The 25,679-nt window shown below is 37.0% G+C and overlaps 1 protein-coding gene across 8 annotated transcripts in view; it reads left to right on the top strand.

The window, feature by feature from the left end:
* The window catches only part of CTNND2 (catenin delta 2), a 613,278-nt gene that overhangs the window by 11,213 nt on the left and 576,386 nt on the right, over positions 1–25,679 (top strand). Inside the window, exons 1-2 of one of the 8 annotated variants that reach the window (XM_048938463.1) lie at positions 7,833–7,974; positions 23,947–24,106. The exons of 2 other annotated variants lie outside the window; for them this stretch is intronic. In XM_048938463.1, coding sequence (XP_048794420.1) covers positions 24,031–24,106 — 76 coding nt within the window. In that variant the 5' untranslated portion in view covers positions 7,833–7,974; positions 23,947–24,030. Of the gene's footprint in view, positions 1–7,832; positions 7,975–23,946; positions 24,107–25,679 lie in introns of those variants that run through there. 5 more of the 8 variants (XM_048938465.1, XM_048938456.1, XM_048938462.1 and 2 more) reach the window with 5 other exon arrangements.

Raw genomic sequence — 25,679 nt, 5'->3', positions numbered from 1 at the left:
TTTGCTATGATGTTTTTAAAAACAGTTCTGCTTCTTTGGTAGTTAAATTTGATTGGTTTTCTGACCCTTTTTACAGCGTGTTGTGTGAAATTCACAGAGCAAGATCAAAATTATAACAATGTTTCAGCTGGATCAATCTTACTTTCTAGGAATCAGAGAAACCCATGTCATATAACTAAACTTAAATAAAATGAAATCTTATTTCTTTTTTTTTTCTTTCTGAATCAGGATGTTTCCTAAAATGAATATTATAGAAATCTTCATGAATATTATCAGCTTGCACTCAAGTTTAGTAAGCAGCATGAAAAGGTTATAAGTAGACTTTTAATAAGCGTCAGTAGCTGTTTTCATTATCTGAGCAAGAACTGCAGTCCTTTGTGTGGTTGCTGCCAGAGAATTAAGGTAGCTTTTGGATTTTGTATGGTTGAAGTTGTCTAATTTTTTCTGAGGCAAAGCTTAGTTTTCCAACAGTGTAACAATTAAGTAAGGCTAGAGTGTTATTAACAGTTTTGACACTTAAGTTAAATGGATGGAATAAGAGAGAGGTAAAAGAGTAAAATCATATTTTACAATCTAGATTAAGGTGATGGAATATATGCGAAGGTAAAAATATGTACATAGAATTATAGTATGGGCTTTCAGAGACTGCTCCAATTCAGACGGGAAATCAACCTCAGCAGTAATGGGTGGTAGCTGAAACATTTCAGACTGCCTATGTAATACATCAAGACTCTTACCTGTGAAATAGCATGAGTTGAGACTTTATTTTTTGTTTTGGATCAGTGAAAGAAGGCAATATCACTGCGATAAATCCTCTACTACCTCAATGGAATTTGACAATAGTGAAAATAATTTTAGTTTTCTATTCTGTTCCCTTCAGTGTGCAATTTACAGTAGTTTATGTGGAAGGGTTAGGGACTTGTGATTTATTTCTCAATACCAGGTTCTAGATATAAAGTATATTTCTGAATCATAGCTATATATCTGCATTTCACAAGAACCATCAGAGAAAGGAAAGCCAGCACAAAGCCCTTTCTTCTGTGCACATGAATCCCTTTATAGAGCTTCCTCAAAAAACTGTGGCTTAAACAATGGTTCTGATGTTTTAATCTTCTCTTTTTGTCATATGTGTGTGGAGGAGAAAAACAAAAAGGGACTTGTAATTTAAGGTCTGAGTATTTCTGTGTCCAAAACTTTTGAAGTTCGAGTAATTCTGTTTCTAAGAATTTTTAGTAAAACTTAAATAAGACATTCAGATATTACCCAAAGCATAAGAAAACATAAAGCAGTATGGCCTTTTTCAGTTTTTTATTTCTGTAGTTCTTTTTGTTTCAGGCTACCTCTTTTGTAAAGATTTTTGTTATGGTTGTCTTGAAACAGTCATTAATCGCTTAAATAGAAGAAGGCTTATGGAAGATCTTGTTTCCTTCTTTGCATTTTAAACGTCTAGAATCTTGTGCTCTCTGATAGAATGTGAGTTCTTTCACTTGTTCACTTGTTCATGTTATATTCTAATAGTTCTTCATACTGTTTAACAGAATTAAGGTTTATAGCTGATAATTGCTACTGCTAAGATATCGCTAAGGGCCTGAGGCACCTTCCTTTAGATGTAGGCTAGCTTGTGGTAGAAACCCAAGAAAATTCCTTGTCACTGTGTTTGCAGGTCTTGTTTTTTTTTTTTTTTTTTTTTTTTTTTTCCCCTTAACTAATTTGATGTGGAACCAAAGTTTTCAAAGTTTGAGTGGAAGTGTATTTACTCATCACTACTAATTTTGTTATGAAACTGGACCTGAGATAAGCATAAGTTACAAAAGGAGCTCAGAGCTAGTCATGAATATCCCAGCATTTTACACCATGAGCTACTGTGTGAACTCAACACCTCTGAATTATTCCCAAACCTCTTATAATCCATAAAAAACACAAGAACATCAGTCAGAAATAAGATTCAGCAGTGTCTTTGTACACAGGCATGTGACCATCTCCTTTCCAGCATGCTTGAAAAATCATGCGCTGTAGATTCATTGATGGTTCCATATGTAAAGATCCATATGTAAGAACAAAATGAAATAACAAACTGCAGTGCTAATTTATCACTCATCTAAGCAATCAAACATAGCTATGGCTTTTTATTTTGTACTGTTTTGACAACTGAATTTAGAACACAACCCTGTTGAACTGGTGCTGTCCAAAACATTCTCACAGATGGTTCTGTGCTGAAGAGTTCAAAAACCCAGTTAACGCAACTGCTAAAGGAAAAACATGCATAGAGAAGTTAAAAACAGGTCAGATAAAAGCATGAAAACAAGATCTTGGTTCCTTATGTACTCTGTTTCCTAGAACATGCAGCTCTTTCAGTGTTGTTCAGGCAGAGTTGTTTCTTGTTGCTGTCAGTGCATGGATAGCATAAAACTTTTGCTTTTGGACATTTTTGCAAGTAGGTAATAATGCAAAGAATTAAATGCTATTCTAATGTTTTGTTTTAAAAAATACTGTCAAAGCTTAAAATATCCTGGAAGTAGCCTTTTCTGAGATAATTTTTGTCAGTATCCATCTTGTAAGGTAAAATAGTAAAGCACCCTATAGTTACTTTGAGCTAACTTAGTGGATCAGAATGTAACTACTGACTTATTTTTCCCCTCCACTAGGGTGTGTTACTCAGAAGAAGAAACTTAGGCCAGTATAAACTTCAGCAAGGATCTGAAGACTATGCTTAAGCTGTGCCCCTGCAACAACAACATACAGAAATAAAATAGAAAGATAGTGGGAGTGGGAGAAGGAAAATATTTCAAGGTTGGCATAGTTACTAAAAATAACTGTTTCCTCAACAAGAAAGCACATGTTTTTTCTGAATTAGTGTCAGAATGTTATAAAAAAGTAAAATGCAGTTGGTGTATTGGGTAGCAGCTGCCTTTATCATTTCAGGTGTTTAAAATGAAGTAAAATGTCTTGACAAGTATGGATTAGGACTTTGGCAAGAACGCATAATGATGCTTTTAATGTGGCAAGTAGACTACATCATTCTGTAATAGCTTAGAAGATAATGTAATACATAATCAAAAATCTATTTGATGCAGTATTCATTTTGAAAAATAAAACTCGGTAAACATCTTAATTCAATGAAAAAAAATAGTTGTGGTTTTGTAGCTGATGCTGCTTCGGTTTAAAAAACACCAAACAGCAATAAAAGCAAAATAAAGAATAAAAACAACAACTCAAAACATTTTGCTTAGCAAAACATTTATACTTTCTATAGTCATAGCTCTATGACTATATAACAGCTCTAATCCATTGACATATTTGTGGTCAGCCTTAAAAGTATGGCCTTTTTGAACATTTGCCTTTTAATAATTCTAAATATCACTATTCTAATTGCATACATCTAGGATGATTATTCCTTATGCTCTTATGTTTTATACATTTCTATTTTGTATATTGCTCAAAGCATATATTCTTTTTCCTATCCGTTATTCCTCTAGATTGACAGATTACAGTCCGCAAAGTGTGAGGTTAATAAACTGTATACGTGACAAAAGGGGAAATATCATATGAATGACAATATTTCCTAAAGACATAATCTGAAAATAAATTTCATTTCAAAAATTACAGTTTCTAGGAGATAAATTGGCTTACTAGTAGGATATTGTAGAATATATTATCTCCTTAATTCATGGCAGAGATACTAATTATTTTATGTTCTCAGAAGGTGGATGGACTTCAATTCTTTCTTGTTCCTTTTTGTTTCTTTCTTCCAAAAGACTGTTCTACAGCTGAGTACCCTTCCTTGACATCATTCAGTATCTTGTTCTCATAAGCTTTGCTCCAGGATTCATTATCTGTATTTTCAGTTATTAACTTACTTGTTTTTGATTCTGCCTTTTGGTGAGTTGAGCTTAGGCTGTTCTTAGTGACTGAGAATCTGAGTTCACTTGTCATGCCTGTAGCAACATGAAATTTTTTGGCATTGCATTATTTTGCTGTGGGACTATACAGCTATTTCTGGAGGACTCTAGTAGGACTTTAACACAGTCCATACTGGAGAAAAGGAAACAGTGCAAGAATGTGCCTGATCAAATGCTAATGAACAGCTGGTTTGTGTTTCAGAATTAGCTTGTAGGCAACAGTATATTTCTCCACTGCATGAAGAAGGAGTCTGTATTTCTGAATCTCATCATTGTATCTGACTATCACCTTCATTTAAATTTCTACTATTATACTAGTTGTAGGAGATTAATCTCTAACAAGTACCTTTGAAAGGTCATTGCAATCTGGGGAGGTTCCTCAAGACTTGGAGGAAAACAAACATCTGTAGAGCTACAGGCCAGCCAGCCTCATGTCAGTCTCTGGAAAGGTGATGGAGCAAATCTTCCTATAAATCATTTCCAAACACATGAAGGACAAAGAAGGTGATTGGAAGAAATCAGCATTGGTTTGTGAAACAGATAACATGCTTGACCAAACTGATAGCCTTCTACAGTGAAAAGTGCGGTGGATGAAAGGAGAGCATTGATTGTTATTTATCTCAGCTTTAGTAGGGCTTTTGACAGTACCACATATCATCATGTTAGACAAGCTCTTGAAGTGTGGATTAGATAAATGGATGGTAATATGAACTGAAAACTGGTTGGGCTGAGTTATAATCAGCAGTGTGAAACCCAGCAGGAGGCCAGCTACTAATGATGTGCCTCAGAGTTTGTACTATATCCTGTATTGCCAAAAATTGTTGTTAGTGGTCTGGGTTATGGGAAATAGAGACGTTGCCTGCAAGTTTGCAGATGATACAAAACTTGGAGAAGTTATTTATATACCAGAGGACTGTGCTGCCATTCTGAGAGATGTTAACAGGGTGGAGAAATAAGCTGCCAGGAACCTCATGAAGTTTAAGCAAAGGCAAATTATCAAGCTCTACACCCGGGTAGGAGTAACATCTTGTACCACTACATACTGGGTGCCAACTGGCTTGGAAAAACAGCCTGGGTGAAGAAGAGCAACAGCCACCTTGTCTGTATTAGTAAAGTTACCACCGGGACATGGAGGGAAATGATTCTTCCCTTCCTCTTTTTTCTGGTGAGGCCACTTGTGGAGAGCTGTGCCCAATTCTATTGGGTATTTAAATAATTTGTAACTGTTCTTTGATTTCTGACAAAACAAAAATCAGATTTCAGTGAGCTATAACATCTGCTGAACTGTTACTTAATTTCAAATGAGGAACAAAGCTTTAAACAGGGAGCAGAAGCAGTCTGGGACAAGGGAGGCTGGCAGGCTCCAGATGACATTTGATTTCAATGTAGCAGGTAACTCATTTCTTTGCAAACCTGGGACCATGTGTGATCTTCAGATTCAACCTCAAATGCATTAATCATCCCAAGGATGTCAGTTGTTTACTGTGGCTTTTCCTGTGTGCAGGAGAAATTTCTTTGCAGGCAGTCCACAAGTTAATGTTCTGATGTTACCTGAGAACTTGGATGTAGCAGTTTGTAAAGGAACTCAAAGCTTTGCGTGGTTTCTAGAAGGGCTTATATGCCTGTGAGAGGGATGTGCAGCATCATTCAGCCTTAAGAGCAGCTTTTCTACATTCAGTAATTAGTTTCCTAAAATTCAAAATCCACAATAGCTGGAGCTGGATCCCTGAGGAGGCATCATCAAGATATTCCAAGAGTCTCATTACAGTTTTCTCTGAAGAAGGTGCTCTATGATTTTATTAGTGATTGGTTTTCATTTGATTTCACCAGTTACTGATAGGGCAGGCTGATTTGAATAAAGCAATAGGTATGTCTTAGATTACTCTGACAGTGCAACTGGAGAAGTATATTGCGTGCTCTTTTTTTTTCTGTTACTTTGGAGATACCCTTGGCACTCTAATTCAAGTGGTTTTGATTTGCTTTTCTAACAAAAGCAAGAAGAGATATTTGCAGCAAAGCATCAGTGGTCTCTGAGTTGGAAAGCTTTAGATTAATGGCTTGCAGTTTCAAACTATTCTAAAAATAAACACTTCACAGTTGGAATTTACATTTTTATGGTATCATTGATGACAGGAAATGCCTCTTAATATTGTTTGTTAAATACATTTCCCTTTTTTTCATTCATCATGAAGTATCTTAAATGAGCTATTGTTTTATGCTTTGTTTTGAGGAAGTTGCTTGAAGTCGCATATAAAGACCCTGTATTTTCAGGCGTATAGGATGATTATAACAAAATAATGCTTAATGTTTGAGCACCTTTGTCTTGGACCCTGGGGAGCATGATCCAACAAGATCCAAACAGGTAGTTCATTGTTATGCATTTTAGGCAGTTGCATTCTAGTTCCAACTTGATCAAAAAGTCAGGAGGCATTAGGTAAAACTTAAAGTAAAAACTTTCATATTTGGTATGGATAGGTTTTGAGGGAGTGGGGGGTGGGGGGAAGGGGGGAAGAAAAAGGACAAATGATGGCAGATCAAATGACTATTATTTCTTTTATTCAGAGAGCACAAATCAAATTTAAATTCTATTTGGTAAGAAATAAAAAGCATAAAAAATCAAATCTATGTCTTGCCAGAGGTATGAGCTGTTGTTTGAGCACTGAATAAATGAACGATACAGTGTTTTGCTAACTGTCTTTGCTTTCTCTCCTTATAAACTAAGAGGAACGCTTGAGTGTTAGAAACTTTTGTTTGTGGTGAAAACTAGGTTCCCTGATCTCCAGAAGAGAAGTACTATTATTGACGTATTGTTTCTAGTTGTTGATCCTATCTATACACCCAGCAATCTTGGGCTAATTGAGTGAGACAAGCAGTTTGGACAGAGACTGAAAACAATTGTACCTGTTTAGATTTGCAGTCATATAAGTCTGCATTGGTTTCACGCTGGAATTTTGGATCTTCAGTTCTCTCAAGTTGCACAGAAGGTTATCTGTTTCTTCTGAACTATTCCTCTGTTGGAGCAAAACCTGTAGGGGGTGCTAAGAAGTTGCTTTTGGGTTAAGGAAACTGATAACTCTTCTCTCATTGGTGTCAAAAGTGCAGAATTGCATTTTAAGATTCAGTTCCTGATAGGTCTTACTATAGTAGTATACTATATAGTATACTATAGTATAGTACTATAGTATAGTATAGATAGGTCTTACTATACAATAGTTCTCAGTGATTCAGATGCCTTAGAAAGGACTTCTTCAGTTTTGCTTCTGAAGTCTTTCTACTCAGTGATATGTTACCTTTGAGTGTGTGTGTGTGTATGTGTCTTTTGATACTAGGCACTGTCTGTATTACTGACGGGTCTGGTTTTAGATTTTTTAAAACATTTAATCTTTATTCATAACTTCTCTGAACTGGGAAAATGCACAATGTTCTAAAGTCACATAGAGCATACATTAAGATAAATACAATTTTTTACCAAGGCTTGGTATGACAGCTGAGGCTAGATGACTACAAGTTACCAATTCCTTTTAATCTTGCACAAGACTGTGCCATTTGTTGCTAAGTTAGTAAAAAGTCTCAGGTAGCTTTAACACACTGGACTATTAAGCAGTACCTCTGCCAATCAGCTGCATCTAGTGGTGGAGAGGGCACCATCAGAAGCACAGCTTTTTAGAGGCTTATAAATTGTTCATCCTGCACCTTGTCAGGGGCTGAAATTTGCATTTTTCTTGCTTCTCTTAGATGTGTATCAAAAATATCTGGACATGTTCACATATTTGTAGTTTGAAATACTCCTAGAAATTCTACTCAACTGCAGCTTTTTGCACAGCTGCACCAGGCTTAAAGTGGTTGTAGGCAGTAATGACATGCATATAAAAGTCAGATGGTGTATGGGAACTGTTAGGTCATGGCCTGAACTGGTGATTGAGCACCTGGTGAAGGAGTGTGACCAGCCCTGAGACTACAGGTGCAAACAATTCACCCTAGCCTCATTTAATGGTTGGCAGCTGAAAAAGAAGAATCACCAATTGGAGATTGCTTCCTTTGGGAGTTTACAGCGAGCCCTGATTCTTGGAAAGGGGTAAGTGATTCCTGTTTGTTGCTGGACTCTGATACCTTTCTTGAGCGACCCAAAAACTGGTCAAAGGCAATTATATCTGCTGCCTATCCTTACAGATATTATATAAAAGATGGAATTATCATCACGTTAAAAACTGGGGAAAGAAGGTTCTTAAGGGTTCTGTAGGTATTTGGAAGATTCTGCTCTGAGATATAGTTGTTTAAGAATTTCTTACACGACTCCCTGTCCTGTGTCAAGGTATAGGGAATCTTTGTATTCTCATCAACATAGCCAAAGCCTGTTCATATTTACTCACAAAATCCTGTTGACATCATTTACATGAGTAGAAACCACTGGGATTTGTCTCAGACTGTATAATCTCCTAATGAATTTGTCAATTTATATGTATTAACAGAGCATTTATAGTGTTTCATGATCCAAATTCTTGTTTAGTCTACAGAAATTGTACTGCATATAAAATAATTACGTGACCCCTTAAAGAGGACTTGAAGAATATTGCAAAACTAACTGCCTGAGGGGGAAAAAAAACCCTCATACTGGGGAAAAAAAAAATAATATAACGTTAGTTAATAATGTTCATTTTTAACAGAATGCTGGGGAAACATTGTGAGAGTAGTGAGAGAGGACTAGGTAGATAAATAATTCTCCCAATTAAGTGCACAGACTTTTTAGAATAGCAGGACTAAGGGACACAGCTTTAAACAATATCAGCTGGGTTTACCAAAACATTAAGATAGTGTTACTTGTGCTGCTGGTCTTAAGAAGAGATGAGATTTGATATCCTTTTGTCTTTCTAGGGAAGGAAAAAAAAAAAAGTGCATGGGGGGGGGGAGGGGGGGAAGAAGCATTCTGTCCTATTGGATATGCATTGGAGCAAAATTAGTTGAATGGTATAAAACAACCAGTTTTGAGGATCCTTACCCTTTAGTGCAATCAGCTGAGACGCTGCAGGTGGAGTGAAAAGGGCCTTAAAGCTTTGAATGACTCATGATCTAAGAAACACCTGGGGAAGATGAAGCTTAAGTGACTCCTGGTGGAGGGCTTCTTAATTCTGTAGCAAATGAGATTTGGAATTGGTGTCTGAGATTAAACTGATTGATTTCAGATATAGGTTTAGAATTTTCATACTAATTGTAGTTTGTCAATGTTCTTAATGACAGCATTTTTAATTTATTTACTTGAAGACTACGTATATTAGTATGTATAGTCAGATTGGTAAATGTATCTGTCTTGGATATCAGATTCGGTTGTGTATTATGCCTTTGTATTTATGAATTCTTTGTTTTACTGATGCTCTTTAAAAGTTACTATTTTGCTCTCAGTTGCTCACCAGTATACTTGATTGTAGTTTTCTTAATGTAATAAATACGGCTCTTACAAGTATTTTGGTACTTGGCAATACCTGAATATCCAAATATTTAAGACAATGCATGCTGATTCATTTCTTAATAATAATATAAACATAGTTTAGGCTCTTTCATGTGCCAATAAGGTATAGGTGTGGCTAACTCTACAGGACACAGGTTTTGAACTACCTTATTGTGAGATGAAATGGGCTTTTGAAATTTAAAAGCATGTCTGTTCTGCAACTATAACAGCTTATCTAACTGGTACTTGTGATGCTTAATTTAGGGAGTGCTAATTAAACTTGACTAATTTTGAACATCTTAAGCATGTTACGAAAGCAAGAGGACTTTATTTTAAAGGATAGGGAAGGGAGTGAGAGGTAATGGATTGATATTTCTGGTTCTTCATTAAATCTAATAGTTAGAAATGTTTCTTGGGAAATTGTAGTACCCGTAATTAATAACGGGGAGCTTTCAAAAAACTATTTTTGTAGCTTGTAGTGCTTTTTCATTTTGCTTCTTAAGTAATTGTGTGGACAGTTTGAGTGTGACTGTCCAGTTTATTACAAAACTGCATACACTGACATTTTATGTTTTTGTTTTCCCCAAATACAGTGGCGATTACTTTGTCTCTGAAGAGTAACGGTCAATATAACCTGATACAAATGATGCAAAATGATGTGCTGTATGATGATGTGGCTTAGAAGAAGGTGCAATTTTCCTAATAGTATAATGACCAAAGATGTCATTTTCTGTGTTTTTTAATCATTTACGCTTCTATAATGGATCAGATAAAAATGAAGCTTCAGCATCTTTTCCTCAGTTATGTGACACAGCTCTTCAGTGAACTAGGAGTTCAGAAATAGAGTATCTCATAACTAATTGAGAAATACATGTACAAATAGAAGATGGTTCTTATTTTTATACCTTTTTTTTAATAGCAGCATAGTTCAATGATATGTGGGTAATTAGAAGCCTATATTAAAGGCTGTACTGCTGCTGGGGTTTTAAATAGTATACTTGGCTATTTATCAACAGAATAAGTGTCTGAGAGTCACTTTTTCCCTCTGGACTTCTTCTTTCATGCTGTAAGCAGAATTCCAGTGTGTGGGTGCTCCACATTTGCATGGAGAGATGTGCCATTGCCTTCTGTTGCATTTCAGTTAGTCAGGTGCTTTTTTCATAGGATTTTTTTTAACAGGATACCAAGATGGTCCTGTAATCACTCCATTAAGGACACTTAAATAAGCTCTTTATTTGTGGATATTTTTTGTATTGTAGTATTTATACACCAAATATGTGTGTGGTGGTTTGTATTTTTCTTCCTGGTAGAATTCAGAAGAGACCGTGACTGTGGTCTCCTCTGGGGAAGAGTGAAGTCTCAAAGTCCAGGAGCAATTTCCACAGTCTTCTGAAGGGCTCAATACTGGCAGACCTGTGAGTTGGGAAGACAAATTCTTGTTTTCTGTTGCCTCTTGCACTGGTCTTTGAGTAAAGCATCAATGTTTTCCTCTTGGATAGTGACTAAATTGTGAAGCTTTTAAACAGTGTGGAGGTCTGGAGCTGGGTTGTGCTGTGCCAGGAAAGATGTGGGCTTTTTGCTGCTGTTGGGCTGTATGGTCTGGCAGAGCCGCATTCTCTGAAATGTGCAAGGACCGGCTTTGTACTGCAGTTTGGCTCTAGAACTGTCATTCTGGAGGGGAAGCCGCTGTGTTGAAGATAAGGATTTCAGAAAGAGGAACTGAAGATGCTTTCCTGATTTATACAAATCATGCTTGAAAGAGCAATTGCAATGTCAGGTGAAATAAATAGCATTATATAAGGGGTCTTGAAACATCTCCAAGCTGAAGTAATCAGGACAAGATTCAGTCCGGTTTGCTGACAGTTTGCCTTCTGCGTCCTTCCTTATGGTAAATCTACTAAAATTAATGGGTGGGTGGTGGATGTAGTGGTTAAAGGCTTTAGTACATTTAATGAAACAGTACTCCTAACAATTTTAACGAATAAAATATGCATCTTTTAAAAATATCCTCATAAAAGTGTGAAATGATAATTTTAACTAAATTTATTTTCTAACTCAGCCTAAGAAAAACTGTTTCTGCCTTCAGAACAATTAATCTTTGTGTCCTTGGTGTCCAAAGACACCTATTTGAAAATAAGTGATAGCTGTCTGCTGTTGCAGTCATCGGATGTCTTTATTTTTTCAAAACAAATAAGTTAAGACTACCTTTTGTTTAAATGGATTAAGAATTGGCAAAATATTTCACAAAAAGGCTACAGAAATGCTCAAGAAGGGAATAGTAGGATAAAAACAAATTCAAAGACTATATGAGATGTTAGACCTTTTGTATTTGCTTACAGAATCACGTCTTAAACAAATGTGTTCTCTTCTGTTCATAGATAACCACTGACTTAAGTGGTAAACTTGATGGACAGAATCAGATCCACAAGCAGTGGAGTTCTTTTTCACTTAGCAAAATAATGCTGCCATCCAGATGTTACAAGCATGTTCATCGTCATTTTTTGAACTTGGTTTTGATGTGGATAATTAAAAGGTTGATCGCTTGCTTATCAAATAGGGGAGAGTAAATGTTTGTGTTTTTATTGTGTACGGCCAGCTGTCGTGTTACCATGCTGCTTTTTTTTTTTTTTTTTTTTTTTGAGATTAACAGTGCTTTGTCTGTCTCCCAGATGTATGCTGAACACCTGCCACTTTAATATCTGTCTAGGTCACAGTTACAGGGAGTTTCTTCATGATGTATGCATGCTGTACGAACATCTCCTCTAAACACCCTTTTTCCAGCTTGTTCTGCTTCTATTTCAGAGACTAGAGCGTACACACTGATCTGTGGAAGTGCAGGAACTTAGCTCATCTTCTCTTTTCTTGGCAGTGTGAGGGCTTTGTGTTTTCAAGCCCAATTTTATGGTGAATGTGAGAGCAGAGCCTTTTTCTGGCTTGGCCAAAACTTCTGTGCTGGTGCAGACATCAGAATTCAGAGTAACAGCTCTGTCTTTCACCTGCTAGCCCTGTCAGAAGAACAGAGAGGTGCGAGTTTCCTTTGCCATCCCTTTACTTTCTGTGCAGTGTGTCTGGCATTGTGAGTAACGGCACTGCTATGTTCTTTGCGGGGCCTTGCTAATGGCAGGGCTGCAAATGGAGCATGGCTCCTGCTAGGTGCCATAGCCTCCCCACTGGGCTTCTGGTGGCAGGGCTGAGTGATAACAACACGCTCCTTGTGTTTTCCTTCTGCCACCATTTAAGAAGCCTGTGTGTAAGGGGAGAGATTAATGCAGCTTTCTGTCTGCTGACTTGGGATAGCATTACAGCACTTGGCATTAGGAAGCTTAGGTTTTCTTTTATATGATGTGGTGGGATTTAGTATTTTTAGAAATAATTTGGCACAGAAAAGCTATCAGGCTGCTTAATTTGTTTTAGGAGACACCATTCCTTAGTAATTAGCGAAGTAAAATATCAATTTAAAAACTTTTCTGTGGTGCACTCCGATCAGTGTATTTTGTCTGACTCTATCAGGAGAGGGCCTGCTTTTAGTGTTAGCACTGACAATAAGTCATGCTCAGATTGGGATTTAGGAAAAAGCTAGACCTGCAACTCGGCCTCATTTCCTTACCCTAAACATTCCTATGAACGGCTTTTCTTTTTTCTTTCTATGTAGTGAGCATGTACATGCTCTTGCTGGTCCATAGGAAGGGAAAACTGATTGCTGACTTCCTCAATTGTATCGCTGACTAAAGGTGCAGTCTTTTTGTCCTTCCTTGTAGGAAACCTAGCTGCTCTATCTCAGACCCAGCTCTGTGTTCTCCTGTGCAGGTGACCTGTGCTGCCGAATGAGCTCTTGGTAATGTTTCCAGATGTGTTGTGGCCATGCCTTCATCTCCTGTCCCTCTTGCAGCAATGTTCCCCTTCTCAGTGGGAGAAAGGGTACGAAAGAAAGAAGTGTCATCATGATTTTTTTTGCTGCTATTAGTGAATGTCTCACTGTACTGTGGCTTCACCGTTTTTACTGTGCTTTTGAAATGCTCTGTGCTGATTGACCAGAAGTCAATATATATATGTGTATGTATATATATATACACATATACATATATATGTATATATATACACACACATATATATATATACACATATACGCAGCATTTATATATATATACACATATATACACGAACATCTATATCTATCTATATATATATTTAAACCCTTATGAACCAAGACCCATTCAAACCAGTTCATCTCAAATACTTGAATTACAGATGTCCAAGTCCTGGAATTTCCCACTGCAGCCTGTGTTTTACTGTTTTAGTGCTGTTCTAACACTTCACTATTCTTGCTTCTGTTTTGGGGTCTTGATCAGTGTGCTCTCTTGTCATGACTGCAGAGAATTAACCACTTAAGTGTAAAGTTCTGGAAGCAAACGCATAAATCTTCCCATTCTGCATCACTGCAGAAGGGTGGGATCCAATTTTCAATGCTCTAAGATCTGCTGAGCTGTGACGCTCCTGTACTAGTTCTGTTTTAGTACTGTATCTTTAAGTCCACAGCCCAGGTTACCTGCCATTGCAATAAGTATTTCACTGCAGTAGATGAAGGGAAAAAGATCTGCTTCTCTTTCCATAAAGTACTTTGAAAGTGAATGTAGGGTAAGAGTGAGTGGTTTTTTTTTTTTTTTTTTTTTTTTTTAGCTGATGAAACTGGCATTTGTGTTTGCACTATGATATTATTAGGCTTGTTAATTAGTTTTAATATGGGATTGAGACTACTTCTGGTACCTACAAGTAGATAGAGACTGCAGTTGCCAAAAATCAGTTGTCATTGCAGCTGCTTCCAATTTGTGTGGATGTAGAGTGTATTTTTCCAGTCTTGCAAGAGAGTATCTGTGATACAGGAACAACACATTGCAGATAAATGCCAACTATTTTTCATTTGCATCCTGTTCAGACGCTATTCAGAAGTCAGTTAAAATTAGTCAAAATTAATTTGTAAATGTTAAATTGAAATGTATCCTTTCACTTAATGTCATATTTATATTGAAGTTTGGGGAAGAAAATGAAGTTACATGTTACAGTGGAACTTAAATGAGGCACTGAAGCTAATTTTTGGAAAATAATAAAAAAAAAAATAAATCCATCTGCTTGCTGTTAATTAGGAGAGTATGATTTCTCAGGTGTCTGGGTGACAGAGCCAGGCTATTTTGGTGTGCACAGAGTAAACCTGCAGTGTTCAAATGTCAGTATAAATTTTCAAGTGTATACTTAAGTTCACTCATCCACAAACTTCAACCTTTCATAAATTGAAATGATCTTTAACAGATATTAACACATTTCAGTAAGCTTGCATATTACAGGTGCTGGAAAGGAAATGAAATTTATTTTGAGGGCAAGCTTTTGAGTTGTAGGGTTCATTAATGTTAAATGAAACATTGTTTCAATAAAAGCAGTATTACACTTTAATGATTACATTTTTAATGTGAAAAATATTTTAGAACTTTTCTCTGTGCTTCTCTTTTGGATATGATATTTCACTGAGATTCAGACTCTTCTCCATGCTAAAAGTTAAACCATGTGTTAGTTTTCTGGCAAATAATTTTTGCCCAGCATAACAGTGCTGCAAACAACTTACAGTACTTCGGAAACTTTTTGAGAAGGTGAAGAGAAAGCCTGAAAGGATGAATATTCATCAAAGTAGCAAGCCTATTACATGGTCCATCAATGCAGTTAGGAGTCTTAGCTGAAGTCAGCAAGCAAAGGCTGGCTCTGCATTTTTGTGTTTTGTTGGACATTTTGCTGATGTGTGGAGCTTGGATTTCTGCTGTAGGTGTGAAATATGCCCTTTTCTTATATTCAGCAGATAGTCTATGGCTTACACAAATCACAACTCACTAATATTTTGAAGTCTTATGTCAAGTGCAGGCTCTGTGTTGGGCTGCTGGTTGAGATGTACTCTATACAAGGTGTCTTTAAAGCTTAAAAATTATATATATACATATATATATATATATATATATATATATATATACACATACATGAAATTGTCCTGTTGATGAATGCAGATATTCCATGCAAACTGAACTTGCTGTAGTTTCATTCCCAACACAGTAGCACTTGTTTCAGTAGGAGAGTAAGGCTTTTGTCTTCCTTGCTCATTAAACACCATTGGTCTGTACTTTCTTACTTCAGGATGGGATAAAGTCAGCTTTTCTCTGAGCTGGTTATGTTACTATGCATCATGCAGGTTTTGCAAGTACCATGTCTGTTGTGACTGACTCCCTTGCATCTCCTGTTCCACCACAAATATTGCTGAAGTGTAAAATAGAATCTTGCCTATTGAAAATACCAGGTGTTTGCTGGTGGTAGAAGATGTTTCTGTGTGTAGTTCCAACACACACACACACACACACAAAGTAAATCAGACCTGTTATTATGCTACTGTCTGTGGTAAACCGAAATGCCATTGACTCAGTTTCTGCACGTAGAATGAAAGGAGGATGGAAAACATTTGGAGTTTACGGAATGTGACTGTGTTGCCATGCAGTTCTCAATTGACCAGACCTTCTTTTCTTAGCAGAGTCTGGAGAATACTGGAGGACTTTGACATTAAGAAATCATCAAGTTCTGCTAGGAGAAAAAACACTTAATTTGTTTAAAAATGTAAGGGAAGGGAGTAAGAATCATAGAATTGCAGAATAGCTTCATTTAGAAGGTGCCTTTAAGATCACCTCATTTCAACCCCTCTGCCATGGGCAGGGTTACCTTCCACTTGACTGGGCTGCCAAAAGCACCATCCAGCCTGGCCTTGAATGCTTCCACAACTTCTTTGGATAACCTGTTACAGTGCCTCTCTGCACTCATATTTTTAAATTTATTTCAAATATCTAATCTAAATCTACCCTCTTTTAGTTTAAATAAAGGTTTAAATAAGGAGGGGAGAGGGAGGGTATAAGTTAGTTTCTTTCTATCTAGCATGGATGGTGATCAACATCACATAAAATGTGCTGAAAATTTTCACGATGGTTAAGCTTGATTTAAAAACAAAAAAAATCCCAAACCTACATTTGTTACTGCTTATGTATTGTAGTATTTAAGTCAAATTTTATGGGATAATGAATTCAGTGTTGTATCCAATTTTGTTTTGACTGGTTTAGTGTGACCCCTTCTCCCCTTTGTGCTATGAGCAAAAATAGCTGAGATAACAAAAATGAGTAAACTTTAGAACTGAAGTGCAAGTAGTTTATTTTTCTGAATCTATACTAATCCAAGTATATGCTTTTTTTTAAGAGTGTTTGAATAGGATATGCCACGTATTTATGACCAGACCTGCATATGTTTATAGAAGAATCATGAGCTTGCTTATTCTATCTCTGAAGACTATATGCAATTCTTAAAGATGGGGGGGGGGGAGGGGAGGGGGGGGAAGTTGTTTACTTTCCTTAATAAACAATGGTGTTTCTTGGGCATGTTGGGTTTTACTTTGTAATGTTATTCATACTGTCACTGTGCCTTGGGCTTCACTAAAGCTAATGAATAAATGCATCAGCTAGCTGCATGAGAAACCAGTTCAGTTGGAAGGATGATTCTGAATTATATTAAGGAATGCTTGGAGAATAGAACCAAGCTAACAAAAATACCGACATGGTAAGGCATTGTAGATTTGCAGATGGTAATAAAAACAATATAAAGCTGCTGCTTCCTCTGTCTGGAATTTGTCTCTTTGCTCTTCTAATATGTGATAAGAGGTAAAAGCAATGAAAAGGGAGGGCTGTGAGGAGTGAGTGGACGGCTGTGAGGAGTGCATTCTCTGCTCTCTTGTGCCCACTTGATGTCTGTCTGGGATGAAATGGTGGACAACAAAATGTTGGTAAGTTCCATCAGTCCTTTCTTGCAACAAAGGCTGATTAACTTATTTCAATGAGGCATAAGTAATTGGTGATAAACATGTATAGAAAATCAGGTTTGGAGGGCAAAAAAGATTAGCAAGCCTTAAAAACTCTTAAGTAAAGGAAGTGATGCCACAGACAGGATTAAAACAGAAAATTTACCCTTACTCTTTCAGATGTCTGTTATGTACAAAAGGATTGGGGGGGGGGGAAGGAGGGCACGAACATTGATGTGTAAACGGCAATTTGTTGCATGCTCGCCCAAAATGGGTATTATTATTATTTTTTTTTTTTCCAAAGGGTACCCTCCCATAGTGCTGTCCAATCCATGGATTTGGAAGAAACAGGAGTAAATTAATTTAGTCAGTATATTCTAATCCCTCCTGTTGTGTATGTAGATGACTGCAATAGCAGTCTTAAAGTTGATCTGATTGTGAACATATGGGTTTGGAAGCACCAGAAGGAAAACACTGCAGGAAAGGGGCCCTAGGGATAAATGGATCCAAGCACAGAGTTTTGGAGATGTGGGTGAAAGAAGGTGATGAAGGCCTTGAATGCCCTCCGGGTGGAAAGGCTATCAGGTGGCTCCCAGAACACCTTGTGATTTCCAGAGAGGAATCAACTTTGCCTAAAAATTTGCTCCATCATTACTGTAGTAATGTAGCAACATCTCCTACAGACTGTTGTTATGTGCTGCCTCATGACAGCACTAAAGCTTAGGGGAATTCTGTAGGATGGGTGTTTATGGGGTATAAAATGCATTCTCCACAAATGCTCCATCTGTGAGCAGTTAAGTACTGAAAAAAAGCATTTTGAAAACAAAGAGCCGCCGTCAACCTGGTTTCAATGTATGAGTTTCAGTTCTCTCCCTCATCCTGCTGGGAGCAGATGAGTGAGCCAAAGGCTGTGTGGTGTTTAGTTTCTTGCTGGGTTAAACCATGACAACCACTAAGGCATTTATTATGCTCCAGCCTTAGGTCCTAGAGTGCTACTTGCACGGGTGGTGCTGAGTGATGGGTCTGGGCAGGCTGTGAGATGTGAACACAAACTTAGAATATAGGTTTGCATCATACAGTGGGTGAGGAGAATTTAATGAAGTAAATAAGGAATAGAAAAAAAATTCTGATCACATAAATAAGGAGTTGCTTTGGTATGAGGAAATTATCTTGAAAATTCAATTTCAGGTAATTCCCTAAGAACATTATATTTATCTTCACCAGCATTAAACTGATCGCCTGTTACCCTGAGCCTTGTTGCCTGCTCTCCTAGCTGCCGAGACTTAAGACTTCTACAGTAAGAAAGCAGTCATTTTAAAGTGATTCCATCCAAGATTTGTCCTAGTGATGCTGAGGAAATTCAGTTGTCCAAAAGATACTGTGGATAGTCCATCCCATATTATACTTAATTTAATATGTAAAGATTACGAAAGGTGAATGAACAATGCATGAGGGCTGCTCTGAAGTGCCTCCTACTTGATTGTGTTGGCCCACAACATCAGAAGTGCATGTTGGTGTTATGGCAGTAGAGGCTGAACCTTCCTGCTAATATTCTATTTCATGTTATTGCCGTGTGACAGATGGCAGCAGAGGGGCAGTCTGGCAGAATGGTGACTGACATGGAAGTGCAAACGGAGCAAGTGTGTGTCACTGAATTTCTCCATGCAATGGTACCCGTTGACATTTGTCAAAACTTGCTTAACTTTTATGGAGATCAAACGGTGGATGTAAGCACAGTGAGGCGAGGGGTGGTGTGTTTTAGCACTCGTGACATTGAGGTATCTCCAATGATGCAGAGTATCTTGTTCATCCCTGGAGAAAATACACAGCTAATGGTGCATTGGAGATGATCACTGGAGATTGTGTTGCAAAATACTGTTTTATACCTGAGGGTTTGCTCCATGAAATAGCGTTATTGTATCTGTTGGATTTTCCATGGAAATAAATAGGAGGCATTGCTTTCATAGTGTCCCACGTAGCAGTAAGGCAATCCACCATATTAGCCTAAGCTTTGTTTTTCTAGTTTTTGTTACTTATTCTTTCAGGTATTTTCTTGCTAAAACGTAGGATCGCATTTTACATTCTTTTAAGACTAAGTTTGCTTCAAGGTGGATGGGAACTAATACATTGGGAAATTATTTATTACTCTGTAAGTTGCTCTGTGCTCCTGCACTAGGAGGGCTTCCTTTCCAGAGTTAGACTAACTACAAAAAAATGAAGTGAATGGCTAGTGAGCTGTGACAAAACTTAATGAGATCATATTTAAAACTATATTCTGGAAACAAACAAACAAAAAATCTCAGTTTCTTCTTTGTTTGTTTGTTTGTTTGTTTGTTTTTTTTAAACTTTGAAGCAGTGAAAGCTTTTCCAGGAGAGTGGTCAATCTACTGGTGGCATTCAAAGAGGACACTGAATTGTCAATCTATTTCTATGTTGTAAATGCTGAAATAACCATACAAATGCATATAAGAAATGAATTTGGTAATAAAGATAAAAGTAAGGAAACTAGCACAAAGAATATGTGGTACTGTGTTGCTTTGTCAATGGATTTACCCCTTCAGGTGCTTTTCCTTATTCTAATTACGTAGAGGTGTACATCTGAGCCCAGATGCATCAAAATGTTGATAGTCATAAAATGACTTTGGATTTTTGGAGAATGCTTCTACAAAAACAAGAATATAATTCTTGGGCTTGCTTTGATCAGACAGCTTTGGCTTTCTTAACTGGAGCAGGATTGTATGACAAATACTACTTAAAATAATATATTTTTGATATTTGGAGTATATAGACACTGCCTTTGTAATACATTCTGGTTTCTGTATTGGAAGCTCAGATTCATCTGCTGAATTCATGGCTGCTGAGTTTGGATATAGCAGGTGGGGTTTGAATTGGTCTTGAACTTTATGTAGAAATCTTTAGTCGTTCATTGTCAGTGTTTTATCTTTTTTGTAGAGTATGTATTTTGTTAAGTGGTATTATGAAGGCCAGAATATCTGAAGTGCCTGCAGAGGTGAAAAGCGGTAGTAGAGTCTCTGTTGATATGTGATATCTGAATGATTCCATTTGTTTTTTAATTCTGTGTTGCACAACGCTGAGCTCTGTTGGGGTTCTTTTAATGCCATGAATGTTGAGAGCTTTAATAACCTCTCAAACCTTTTTGCACATAATCTTTTTTTTTTTTTTTTTTTCTAATGCTGGAAATCTGGCAAATTTCATTTCATTTTAAAACAGTCTAAATGTTTGTAAATTGCCTGAGTCACAGTTGGTATTTAGGGAAAAAGAAAAAAAAACCAACAAAAAACAATTATCTTTTCCATTTATTGTCTAAAATAAATAACAAATGCTAAGAATTCTTTTTCTGTTGTCTGTTTTGAAATAATTACTGAAATGTAATTTATCAAGGTCTTAACTTTACAGAATTTATGTATTTGAAAATGGTATGATACCCATGCCTTTCTATACAAATATATGTTTAAGAACGTTACATGCTGTTTTAAGAAATATAGCTTTAATACTATTCAGTGTTACTGCCTTATTTCATGGAGACTAATTAGTTATGGAGCTATGTCTCAATCAAGCTTTGAATTGATTCTTAAGGGGGGTATGTTGTCTCAATACTGAGAAGCTGAACATACAAATCAATATAGGATGCAAGATAACGTTTTTGTCTAGTGCTAAAGAAACTTTGGAGTCCTATTAAACATCTTTCCAATGCAGTATTTCCTATTATAGTAAGTCCTGTGAGGAGTTGGAGACTTACTCTTCTCTTGAATCTCCTGCAGATGAATTAACACAGGCCCTCTCTAAAATGGGAAATCTGGTAGATCAAAGCAAAGAAAGAAGCCCTGGTCATGTCATGTCCCAAATGACAGGATTTAAATCCCTAGGCTGACCATCACTAATGGAGGTGGAGAAGTGATTGCTACAGCTCTGTTAGGTCCCTGTTTAAACAACTTAGAAGTTTAAATAAAACAGAAAGCAGCGATGCTTGAGGAGGCTCAGCCCTCACAACACAAATGATGCACTAGGAGCTGTTCTTAGAAGCCAAATGTCTTCTTGAGCTTTGTAGATGCTGCAGCAGGAAATGTGCTGTTATCATACTGGAGCTGCTATGAAAAACAGTATCGTAAAACGTTATCGGTCTTGAGTGGCAGAATTTAGGACAGAGTAAGAAGATGTAGTATGAGTGCACACAGCGTTGTGCTGGTGTTCTGTGGCTTCAAGTAGATTACTTTTAAAAGGGCGTATAATATTACTGCTGTGTAGGGTGTGCCTTAAGTTGCAGTCACTTAAACTTGGTGGTAGAGAATGGCATGGGACTGACTATGTAGAGTCAACATTTTCTTTACTGAAAATTAGAGATGGCAGACCTTGCTCAACCTTGACAGACTGAACTGTCTGCCTGTAAAGAGTATCTCTGCACTGGATTTTTTGCTAGAAATAATAAAATTAACTTCATATCTCTGTCTTGAACGAAAGGAATCATAAGAGGGTCTTGTGCTGCTTGCTCAGGAGGTTGGACATCAAGGCTTTTATATTCTATGTTCTAATTTCTTTGAAAGTATGTTACCATAAAAGATCACTTTTGATCTTCCAAATACAGTAACAGCTTCAACACAGAATCTTTTATTTCAAATTTTGTAAAGGCAGCTGAGGGTTATATTCCAATGTGTTAAAAACAAATCATCTGAAATGCATGAGAGTTCTATTTCAGCTGGTTGTTTTTCTTGGTTTCTTTATAAGTTTTTAATCTTCTATGCAGATGTGGTATCCAAGCAGAACTTACTTTGTAAATCTGTATTATCTCCCTCCATTCCAGTTTCTGTAGCAGTTGTGTGGTAACTGTATCAAAGAAAAATCATTAAATCCATGACCATGTTTGACAGGTTATGAGCAGAATGGATACTGTTTACATCTCCACTGAAGTATGCGATTTGTTAGGCTCAATAATGATTTCTTTGAAATATTCTTTGAAAGAAAATATAGAGTAAATAACCACTATATGTAGTATTTGGATAACAAAAGAAAGCTTGCTTACCTTAATCAAAGCAATTCCTGCAAATCAGCCTTGGTCTGGAGGTAGTGAAGAGGAGATTTCTTTGGAAGAGCACACCACCTCAGCAATTTGTCCATTGGAGGGAGTCTGTTATAAATGGGAAGATGGCATTTCTTGGGACATAATTCTGAAAGGAAGGCCACGTGTTTCTCTGTGCTATTGTACTGAGGGCTGGGGGGATTCATACCAGGAGTGAATTCTCAGTTGTTTGTAACTGTTCTTTAATGGCAGTCTCAAGAAGTAAGCTGCATTTACAACTTCTGTTCCTGTGATAAAATGATCTTCTTCCAGTATTTGGATACAATTTTGTATGAAAATGTTAATTTTTTTATTGGTGATATTTGAAGAGTAAGTTACAAAGCACTGTGCTGTAACAATCTTTAGAAGATGGTGCACTTTGCTGTATAATTTCTTAAGTAAATATTTTTTAAGTACTGCTGACATGATGGCAAATGTTTTATGTGAAAATCTTTAATTGCTTTTTTTTCATTTAGTACAAGTATTTACATTTAAATCTAATCTTATTTTAAAATTAACCTGATTGTAAAAATGGAAATAACTTCAGAGAACACAAAAGGAAAACATTTTAAATGTGAATTTTAGCTTTCAACAAAATATGAGAAGTATATACACAGGAGATGAATTAATCAAGTGATTGCTATAAACTACTTGTACCAGAGGGAAATTTCTCAGAACTTTCAGGTATATGGAAGAAAGCCCTTATTTATCTGTGGGTGTTTAGTCTAATGTATTTGAGAGAAATAAACCTTTTCACTTTTGTTTTCATTGTCTGCCTTTACAGAATTCTTGTAGGTTCTCTTTCATTTCTTTATTTCATCTTCCTGCTAAATAGTGGACTGTGTGAGCATTTGAGTCTCAGTGTTTGGATAAATAGCTGTTTTGTTTTCCTAAGTAGTAGAGAGACAGTCAGTGTAATTTAGCAGTTTGTTGTGCCTGTGTCTCACTGCTGCTTTTCTTTCTGAAGGGTTAAGCAGCTTGGGCCAATTTATTGTCGCTGCCGCTGCATATGCATGAATGAGATTCTTTCTCCTTTTGGCCAGAGTCCTCTTAATGTCAATATATTGATTCTTCATTGGAGAAACAGATTTTGTTTGGCTTTTGCTCTGAAGTACAAACATGAAGATTCTTGCTTTCCTTCCTCCTCCTCCCTCCCAGCCTGTTTTGCCTGTGTAGGTATTTTACACCTTCAGTTGGAAGAAAGAGCCTGCATTCCTCCTGATTTGTAAGAGCAGACAGAATAGTAAATGGAAAATGCTCTGGTGTGCTCTCATGTGTCCTTTTCAGGACTGAGAGCCAAGACTCTTTCCAAAGAGACAATCTCCTGGAGTGATGTCCATGTCTGTGCAGCTTTACTCAAAGGTATCCTTTCAACTTTTTGACACTTGGCAAGTTTGTTAAACACAAGTGCCTGTGGTTTTAAGGAAAATTAATGAGAATTGGGCACAAAGGATTTAAAAGTTTAGAAGTTCCACCCTCCCTTTCATATCATGATATTGGACGCTTTCACAAATTGGAAGATGTTTGTCACATGTGACAAAGGCTTTTGCTAGAGTTGCAGATTTGTTTGTCGAGCATGTGTTGGAAAGTCTGAAATACTGCTGGCTGTACAGCTAGTGTAAGCTGTGCTGCATGCAGGTGTTCAAGGTGTTCTCTCTTCCTTCAGAATCAATGTCTCTGACTTGATCAACAGTCCTCTGGCTGCCGCTGGTTTGTTAAATCTGGGAAGGTACAGAGCCATGACGATCCCATGGTGGTAGCTGTTATTCTCGAGCTGCATTCTTCAGCTGAATCTGGCAGCTGTAACGTGGGCAATGAGCGAAAGGGTGAGTGTCCAGGTCTGTGGGATGACTTGACCAGTGCTGTCTTTTCTCCTTTGCAACTTGTTTTTCCTTGCTGTTTTTTGTTTTTTGTTTTTTTTTTAAGAGTCTTTGAGACTAGCTGTAAATGGTAATTTGTGTACGGTAAGATCCTGCTGACTGCAACTGCTTTGTATTTCTGCTGAGACCTCGTTGTAGTTTATGGTCAGCGTTTTTACTATAGTGAAATTAATGTTTTATTGCTGCTTAATGTACAGAAAGTGAATTCTGTGGCACAGTTGCTAGTTGTGTGCCACTTTTAAAAAATATCTTCAGCTCACTCTGTTATTCCCTGTAAAGAACGGTACTTGTTCCCTGCTCTTGTGAATTGTGAAGCTCTCCATCCTGAGCCATATTTCCTTCACATTTGTTTTGCAGAAAATGTTTTAGGTTGCCTGGCACGTTCCCCAGACCAATTAACATTAAAATCTGTCAAAAAACAGTTCAAGCAAAAGAACCTAGCCTCTAACATGTCAGACTACAGTGAGCAATTGCGTTTTTTGACTAAGCTTAAGATAAGCATCTCTGCTGTTTAAATTATTATTCTATTTAGCTGAAATTTTCTTCTTCCACAGTGTTTACTGTCTACCTGGCAAATGTATTCCCTAAACAGGCAGTGCTCAAGTACAATCTCTATTCCAAACATTTTAGAGCCTATAATCTCCCCAATCAAATACCTGTCATAGCCAGAATCAAATTTCTACAGTCTCATATTCTTTAGTTGTGTGAACAGGAGAGAATTACTCTCCCATTGCTGTAGGTAAAACAAGGATATTTGCTTTATGGTGAGACAGAGGTGTTTATGTCTGTGATTTCTCCACCTGCCTATGTGTTCAGTTGCTTTTCACTTGTTCAAGCATGCTTATAGAAACTGAACTGAGGAAGTAACTTATTTCTCATATGAATTTGAATTTTGTTAAGTCATATGTATGAAAATTTCCTCTTACCTTCATTCATCTTTATAATAGCAATTCGTTCTGCAGTAGCACCTAGAGGGGAGAGTTTTACAAACATGTAAGAAAAAGTGCAGACTCTCTAAGGAATTCAGTGAAACTTCTCATTGGAGGAAGGCAAGAGATGTGTAAACTGTTTTTAAAATTAGGTAGGCATTTTAGCCTATGATCATGCAGTGTAGCCTGGCAGTATTGAGAGTCAGCAGCATCCTGGGTTATTATTACATTAATGGAAGTATTTAATTCCCCTATTACTCAGTCCTCATTAGACCACACCTAGAATATCACATCCAGCTTTGGATTCCCCTTATCCAGTGTAAGAGACATCGTTGGACTAGAACATTTTCATTCAGGACCAACCAAAATAGTTGAAGGCTGAAGCATGTGATCTCTGAGGAGGAGCTAAAGGAAAGAGGACTTGTTCTTGCTAGGGAAGAGTTTTTAGTGGTGGGTGGGAGATCCTAATGGCAGTCTGTCAGTACCTATGAGGTTGTAATCAAGAAACATGGCCAAGACTGTTTAATGAAGTGTTTGACTGGAAGGTAAGAACCAATGCCCATAAATCAACGAAAGTGAGATTTATGTAC

Source organism: Lagopus muta, chromosome 3 (assembly GCF_023343835.1).
Source record: "Lagopus muta isolate bLagMut1 chromosome 3, bLagMut1 primary, whole genome shotgun sequence".
Classification (NCBI taxonomy): domain Eukaryota; kingdom Metazoa; phylum Chordata; class Aves; order Galliformes; family Phasianidae; genus Lagopus; species Lagopus muta.
This window is presented reverse-complemented; position numbering and strand designations above follow the sequence as displayed.